The sequence below is a fragment of the Rattus rattus genome, chromosome 6 (genome assembly GCF_011064425.1).
Source record: "Rattus rattus isolate New Zealand chromosome 6, Rrattus_CSIRO_v1, whole genome shotgun sequence".
In the NCBI taxonomy this organism is placed as follows: domain Eukaryota; kingdom Metazoa; phylum Chordata; class Mammalia; order Rodentia; family Muridae; genus Rattus; species Rattus rattus.
The window spans coordinates 41,870,185-41,879,226 of NC_046159.1; the positions used below are offsets into that span (position 1 = coordinate 41,870,185).

The window sequence follows — 9,042 nt, forward strand, 5'->3', positions numbered from 1 at the left end:
TGCGTTATATTCATTAGGAATAAACCAACTGTCATCAGACTCCCCGAAGTTTGATCCAGTTTGGCAAAGACAACCTGAAGCAAGTTTTTATTTTCACTTCTTTGCAATTCACTTTTCTGCCTGCTGCCACCACCTGCAGGGTCACCACGACATACGATCAAATTTGGGTTTTGGTACAGTACAACAGTGGTATGGTCTAGGTGGGTGAAACTCAAATAACTATTCTGAAAGACAAAGTGTAAAGCAGTTGGTGTGCACTGCTGTTAGTGAAGCACTGTGGATGCTCCGAGTTTCATACGTTCTGGTAGACGTGCTGTTTTATCCTCGTGTTTGAATGCATTTGGAAGGGTCAAGTTCAGCATTGTTCTCATTATTAGGTAGCCCTAGCATGGAGCTAGTATTGCCAGGAAGCAGACTTCCCTTGGAAATCAAAGTGTACTTGTCAGTGTCTCTCCTACGTAGTGGGGTCTGAATGCCAGAGTCTTCCATTCCTAAGTGTCTGATGAAAACTCTTCTCAGCTTTCCAGCCTTCGAGATGGTTCTCCACTGTGCCTTCAGGTAGCCCATCCTCTGCACACGCAAACTGAGCAGTGTTTGTCACTGCCCTTGCACTTTTCTGTGCCACAAGTTCTAGCTGTCTTGGATTTTTTAACTTCAAGCACTATGCATTATGGTAACTTTTCAATCTAAGCATAACAGTAAGTGAATGCTCCAATTTACCGAAGGATTGCGGATCATTTCACTGTTTTTATTTGTATCCTTACATTTCCTAGACTAAAAGCAAAAACGCAACACTTTCCTTAAAACACATTGGAATAATCATGTTGCAATGAATATGTAGCAATGAACAGCCTAGTAAGAGCACCAGTGGAAGGGAAGCCCTGGGTCCTGCAAGACTGAACCCCCAGTGAACTAGACTGTTGGGGGAGGGTGGTAATGGGGGAGGATGGGGAGGGGAACACCCATAAGAAGGAGTGGAGGAGGGTTAGGGGATGTTGGCGAAACCGGGAAAGGAATAACAATCGAAATGTAAATAAGAAATACCCAAGTTAATAAAGATGAAAAAAAAGTTGGAATAAAGATAATATCTGATGACTAAGTGGTCAAATGCATATACATGTTATTCAAGGAAATAGAAGTGACCATGGTGGGCCAACCCAGTTAGTCTCTATTTGGAAGGCAGAGGAAGTCATGATGAGGCTGGTTCATCATTTCAAAAATAGACAGAACTGGGGATATTCTTTCCCAGCTTCTCCAATTGCATGGATAAGATGTGTATTATACATAGAAAATGATTTAAATGCTACAATACAAATGACATCCTTAAATATATTTAGACTTTCATTTTATAGTTGTTATCTATGAATACTTTTAATTGTCCTGCTAATCTGTGGTTGAACATAGTATTTTGTTTCCTGATCCTAATTGTTGGTCACTGAAGTTGCAATAAACTAATTTAGTCCATAAACTCCATATGAGCTGCATAGTTAATACCCATTTTGCTGTGGGCTTTGTAAGACTACTGACAATGCCAATCTCTGCATAGCAGAAATTAGTGAGAAATGTGTGTAAATGTGCCGCTTTGGCCACTGGGTGGAGCTGTGGTCTACTGATTTCTCCGAAGGTGGGGATGGGGAAGGTGAGTCACTGGAGAATGGGAAAGAAGGGAATCTCACCCATATCTTACCCAGGAGTTTAGATCACAAACATTCTAAAAACTTCAATTGTAAACAATATAAACATTGGAAGACTAGGTTGTAAATATCTTAAAAACACTGGCCTCAGTTTCTAGTTGAGTTCTCTTGGTCTAACATCAAATGATGTATCCCTCAGCATCTTATGTACAGAGTCTTTCCTCTATGCCTAGGCAAGCTCCATTTCTTAAGCAGTATGCACACAGACTGTCTTATCCATTTTATGCTCCCTGTAGTGTACTGACCAGTGTCTGGCTCTTAGATGACACCACAGTTATACACTTCAAATGATGTCTAGGCATTCAAAAATCATCTAACCATCAAGCTGCTTCCACCAAGCTGGGTCATCAATCTGGGCATGAAGCAATACTTTGAGGGCACTATTTCTTGCAACTGAGAAGGGGAGGAAGGAGAGATTTCAAAGAAAAAATGGGCTATGTTAGAGGAGGTGGTGGGGAAGATCTTCAGGCTGAGAGTATACCTACAAGGATGGGAACAACTTCTAGAATATCCCTGATGGTTAAAAGTTTTGGCATTTTTTTTGAACATTTATTTTTATCACCCCCTCCAGTCCAGCAATTTCAGTTGATAGTTAAAGGGGCAAAAGGAACATCTCTTGTTGCTGGGGAAGCCAAAAGAGATAGTGACTTCACAGACAAAACCACCAATCATAGCCATGCAGAATAGAGCTAATTCTCATCTAGGGTATCATAGCTACACAATACCCATCTGAAGCCTGATTTCACCATGACCTTCAGGATTCTTCTCTATGTTTTCCCGTGTCTTGTGGAAACTGGTGAGTCTTAGATTCAGCAGGCTCCTAGTTCCAAATTTCTTTTTTTTTGCTGAAGTTACCACCTTTTTTTCTGTGCTGTGTCTGAATTTTGTCCTTTTCTCTTTCCAGTACTCATGAACAGTAAAATTACTCAGACACCAAGATATCTAGTCATGGGAAGAGCAAATAATAAGTCTTTGGAATGTGACCAACGCCTGGGACATAATGCTATGTACTGGTATAAACAGAGCACTAAGAAGCCCCTGGAGCTCATGTTTCTCTACAGTCTTCAAAAATTGATTAGAAATGAGACCGTGCCCAGTCATTTCTTACCTGAATGCCCAGAAAAGTCCAAGTTACTCCTACATCTATCTGCCCTGGAGCCAGCAGATTCAGCTGTATATTTCTGTGCCAGCAGCCAAGACACAGCCCTGCAGACTTATCAGCTCTCTGTACACAAACCTACAAGTTCAGGAAGCTGTGGAGCAATTGAGGGCTACACTGAACAGTTCGTGTAGGAACCAAAACGGATATTGCAAACGATAACACTACCTTTCAACTCAACCCATGTTGCATCTCTGTAAGCCATGCTCATATTAGAAGTAGCTTTCCTTACTTGTACATGGCTCTGCTGCCAATTGACATAAATATAAATACTTGTGAGTATCAGTTATTAAATGATTTTTATAATTTTGAGAGAAAATAAACCAACTAGAAAGTGAATTAAATTAAACTGATAATTTAGAAAAAATAACTCTGCTACAAAGTTAGATTTGGCACAGGGCTAGAAAGTGGGACATTTTGCTGAGAGAGGCATCATATTCCACATACTTTAGGTCCTGACACCCCAAACCTCTTCTCCAATACTGTTGCCACCAAATCTTAATGACTGAACTTCTAAGAAAGGATCCCAGACTTTGGAAAATGTAATATATACATTATATATATATATATATATATATATATATATATACGTGTCCATGTCCATGCACATACACTCACACACACACTCACACACACACACACACACACACACACACACACATTCAGTGGTTCAGTGGTCTTCAGTAGTTCTGTACTTCTGATACTGTGTATATGTCTTCTTGCCTGCTTTCTAATTTCCTTTTTCCCCCCTCTACTTTTAGTTGATATTAAACCTTAGCTCTGATCGAAGCGCTACCTCTGCACAGACTCTTTGAATCCTATAAGTAGCAACTGCAGTGGTATACTGCCCCTCCTCCAACCGGAAGCTTACTCCTTTGTTCATACTACCGTCTTACTCTTGCCAACATCCATCTATTTATTTTTTTTTTAGTTTCATAATTTTAAACCATCATGCTCAGAGCCTCTAGCATCTAGCACCTCTAGCTCAGGCGGTCTGTGGTCCCACTTCCCATCTCACTGTTGGGGTGTGGGAATGCAGTTTGCGTAGGCAAAATGGAGGCTCTCAAGCTCCATTCCATTTGGCCATAGGAGTGTGGGAACTTCCCTGTGCAGGTGAAATGCTGAACACTAGGTTGTGTTTACCCTATGCCATCTTTGGGTATTGGGCTTGTGGGAGGTGCCAAGGTACCGCTCAAAGGGTGGAAGAATGTAAGCCCCATTGGGGGCCTCATCCCAAGTGAGAAACAGCATAGTCTGAGGCTGGAGTTGGGGTTCCCTGACTCGTGGGTGTCCAGTTTCTGCTGAAAACTGTGTAGTGTCTTGAACGAAGGGGGCCTATGGGCTGAGGACAACGAGCCTGGAAATCTTGAAGAGAGGAACAGTTCAGCTCTGCAATGGCACCAAGTCCAGGAGCAGAGGGGACTTCACGAGAGACTTAGGTGGTACAGCCCTGTAGATGAAGAATTTCCCCATGCATTGGTTCTTAATGAGAAACAGTCTTTGGTTCCAAACTGTTTAGTGAGAGTTCATCGTAAAAAGTGGGTATATACCACCTCCTGAGAGTGGACCAGATACTAAATACCTTTTACAGAAAGGAATGTCCGAGAAGAGAAGCTTATTAGTTAAACCCTCAGGGCCTCTAGATATCTCAAGAGCATGGAGAACTCCGTTCTGGGCTACGAGACCACTGGTTACTTCTCTTCGTGGGGAATGAAGGGAACCACTGTGAGAATTCTGCTAATTTCTAAGTATATCTATCTTAATTATAGCTTTTGGAATTGGGGAAATGATCACAGGTTGTGTTCAGTGACCTACTGGACCTACTGTGAGTTGAACATCAATCAAAACTCCATTAATCACCTGTCTTCCATAAACCCCTACTTTAACTGGAGGGCCACAGTGTTTCTTGGGAACTCCTGGGATGAGCATAAATTCAGAACTAGTATCCAATGGACCCTAGAAACTGATTATTTCCTTTCCCCTAGTGTACAGTTACTCTTATAAAAGGCCATAGGTCCCTCTGGGGAAGAGCTGGAGAAAGGCTAACAGCAAAACTTTTAGATGTCTTATCAAGATTCTTTCTTAGGGGAGCCTGACCACCTCTTCATTTAAGGGGTTCTCGGTCTGCAAACTGGCTCAAGTCTGGAAACTGATTCACTGGCCCAGACTGTCTTTTGCCATGATACAATGTAGTTTTCCTTTCATTTGTTTGAAATTTTTCTGCTTATACAGATCAGCTATGTAGTAGGTTTCCTATATATTTCATGCCTGGAAACACCAGGACTGATTAGCCAGTAGCAATGGTCCGTGTGGGTCATACCATTGTAACATTCACCTCTCCCGTGCTGACCATTATGGACTAGGTCATTATGAATGTTGTTTGTTTATGCTATCCATTATAACTACGATCACCTTGTCTCTGGCGATTCAATGCTATCATCTGGCCCTTGCTACCTGGAGGCCCAATCCAACCCATTGCATTTAATTCATCCAATTGAGCAGCAGCATCTCCCACCCTAAGGTCTGGCACAAGGAAAAGGGAAAGGACAAAACTCTTCAAATGTGCTGCTGCCCCTCTCACCAGTTTGCATCTTATAGGATTTGTGAAGGGCATATCTTCTGGGCCTTCCCACTGTGGAGGATTAGGTTTTACATAAGTTTTCCACTCTAGCATTGCAATTTCTCTGAGCCTTAAAATCCTTTCAACAACACTAAGCCAAGGGATATCAGGCATCTCCAACTCCTTTTCAGTAGGTCATCCTTTGATAAACTCCTCAGCCAACCATTCAAACTTCTGACATTATTTTTTTAGCTACGTGAGCTTCCATATTAAACCTAGAATCTCTACTTAGAGGGCCCATGTCAATAAACTCAGGCTGGTCTAGTTTTATGTTCCTTCTACCATTATCCCACGTCCTTAAAATCCATTCCCACACATATTCCCCAGACTTCTGCTTGAATGAATTAGAAACTCATTAAGCTCCTTAGTAGTGTATCACATTTCCTCATGGACTACACTTTCTACCTCCCCTCTAGGGGCCTGCTTTGCCTTGAGTCTGGTTATAGTTCTAGAAGAAACTATTGGTGGGTGTTGAGGAACGTCAGTATTGTCTTGCCTGACATTTTCTTCAGAGAAAGTCACCCCTAGTTTATCAGACTCTGAGGGACTAATGTCCTCATGTGAAGAAGGCATTATTTCGAGGGGTGGGGCTGAGGGTGCTACTTCCACTGGTGGGGTAAACCCCTGAAAATGTAAAGGTGTTAAGTTCTCAGTCTCAGCAGAGTCCTCCTGTACATCTCCATTCCAAGGTATAGGATCCCATTTTTTGCCAATTAACGCCCTTACTTTAACAGCTGACACCCTCTGGGGCTTGAATTTTCACTGTAATTCAGCCAACCTTATAACGAGGGCTTCAGTTTGATTTCCTGTAACTCAAGCTCTATGGCTGCTGGAGAGAAGATTCTTTTCAAGGGCACACACTTAGAAACCTTTAGATTGCTTATTTGCCTCTGAAGCTTTTCAATTTTATCATACAGCTCATTCTTTTTCTTTATCAGCTTTTCCAGAAATACTAAGAGCAACAAGCCAGAAAAATAATTTTCCTATATTTCCCCCAAATTGTAGAAAATTTGGTACACTGGGTCACCTAATTCATTGCCAGTTACAATTGATGGATCAAGATAATCAAAGGCATTAGCTTCTTTAGGTTTGAAATATAGTTTCTGTCACATTCCTTCAATATTCTCTGAGCTCCCAGGAGAGAGAACATATGGAGGTTTCAATAGTTGAAGGGTCTGGAAAATTATTAAGCCAATTCCAGATTCTTAAAAGATTCATCCTTATACTTCTGCTCCTCTAGAACCACTTCTGTTACACAGGCATGATTTAATGCACACTAAATACTTGAGGATACTCATAGAGCCTCTCTGCAGCATATTATGCCCATGATTGCTCTCTGGTTCCTATTCTTATAGGTTAGCCTAGCATCTCTGGGTGCAGCACAGGCTGTGTCATTGTGGACTTCTCTTTCTGTTTGTTAGGAACTCATGTCCCAACTTTGTGCTCTCTAGTCCTGCATGAGCCTACCATGGACAATGTTCTCAGTCACTGGGCAACATCTGGTCTTTGGGGTGTAGATAAGCACAGAATGTACTCAGAAAATTCTCATCTGCGTTTAAATAGGAGTAATTCTTAAATTTCTCATTTCCTTTGTTTGCCCTCTGTCTCTTCCACTGGAATCTTGGAATCTTGAGTCAGACATTCAGTCATTATGTTACAGAAATGGGATAGAATGTCATTTAGGGTTGTAACACAATTTCTGGTCATTTTGTCACCCTTTGGTACCTACAGACACCAGAAAAAGGGACGGAGTTTCTGGCTTCATTCTCTGATAGAGCTCATTCGGAAAAGACTGACATTTTTGATGCTCAGCAGAGATGCTTGATAGATTGTTAGCCACTCTGAGGATTCAGCCTGTTCAGCCAGGAGACTCAATTGTGGATGACAACAGCTTAGGCACAACTCTACAGAGATGTTTTCTGTCCCTGCAAAATCTTAATATTCTCCCATCTTCCTGGGATGTCACCTCCCAGTCATGAGACAGGTAGAGACAAGTGGTCAAGGAGGAAGGTCCTTCCAATGAAAGTAAGAAAGTAACCCCAATATCCAGAAAGTAAATAGAAATAGAAGTGTGTGGAGTCCTGATATTTGGGAAATGTTCACCATAGAATGTTGCTATTAATACAAAATTGGGGTGAATGTTAGCCATAGTGGGGAGTACAGAACCAAGTAGGAATCTTTGCACTCACTCTGGTCTCAGATTGTACTTCTTATTCAGCAAGACATGACTTCCCATTTGTGAATGGAGACAGGCTACCTAGTGAGGACATGAAGGATTTTCATGGGGATATTGAAAGTAGTCAGTTGAGAATTTCTTCATGTTAATGAATTGTCTTTGAATTACTTTTGTTCCTATAAGTATCCTATCCCTCACGTTCATGTATGCAACCCTTACCTGTACTTATGTAAGTACCACATTAAAACTCATTGCTTCACCAACTTGAAATTGGAGGTATCCATACTATGATCTGCCATTTTTTTTCTTTATCTGGAGTGAGTAGATATTCATTTCTACAAACAATGACCCAGGAACAGAAAGCATGGTTGATATTCTGCAGGGACCATGGTTTACACAAGAACCAGTCATAGGGTCATACATCATACATATGTATTGCACTCTGACCCAATTTAGACAACTCTCCTTCATACTGTAAAGTTATTAATCTCCTTTGAAAGGGTTTCTAGGTGAGGAGGACAGAAGCAAAGTTTGGAGGCAACATTTCCTCTCATATTCTTAGGCTACGTATATAATTTATCACTAGGGCGGAGCCTAATTGGATTGAGGATGCTGCTGCTAATGATTGCTCTTGAGCAAGAGTCTTGCCTTGCAACATTTGCTCTATGTGTATCTCAGAACTAAGGCTTGGGGTTTTCTTCAGATTCACAGTAGAAAGAGGATCTGCAATTGCATTCATCTTGCCACTGAGCATAAGCTTCTCTGAAGCACACACGAGTGATTCCTGACTTAATATGCCTCAGCTCTGAGACTCACTACCTCTCTCAGATGACAGCCTTGTGATCACTAAGCAGATTGGTGAGTCAGTCACAAAGGAAAGTAGCAGAGTTTTCAGGAGAAATATTGTCTCTTGCTTCTCTCTTCTCGTATATGGTGTTTGGCATTCCTAACTCACCATCCATGTGCTCTTATGCTAGCAACTTTACACACAGCACTGCAAAGATAATTCAGTGTGCAGAAATGACAGCCAAGCAGGAGATCTGGCTGTGTCTAGAGAGACCCAAGTCTTCACTCCAGGTCTGCTCCATCATACTGATAATTCCTGCCCCAGAACACCTCTGTCTCCATAGACTGCTGACTTCAAGACGTCACTGTCTTTATGCTTTGATGCCAACAACTATTGCTTCCCTTCATCTGGGAACAAAATTCTAGTTTTATCTTAATAGATTCCTGTTTTCATTTCCTGTATTTCTTATCCTCCTTTATTTCTTTTGGATTCTGATTAAAAGGTCACCTCATTTTTTGACCCATTCCATTACCTGTTACTGTAGTAATCTCTCCTCACATCAAAACTTAAGTACTGACTAAAATTAAGCTAATTTCTACTATCTAT

At 41.4% G+C, this 9,042-nt stretch overlaps 1 gene segment (V, D, J or C); it reads left to right on the plus strand.

The window, feature by feature from the left end:
• The first annotated feature begins 2,441 nt into the window (after positions 1 to 2,441).
• Positions 2,442 to 2,987, plus strand: LOC116904275. The segment is given in 2 exon segments: positions 2,442 to 2,490; positions 2,599 to 2,987. Coding segments are annotated over 2 exon segments (438 nt in total).
• Positions 2,988 to 9,042: the final 6,055 nt, after the last annotated feature.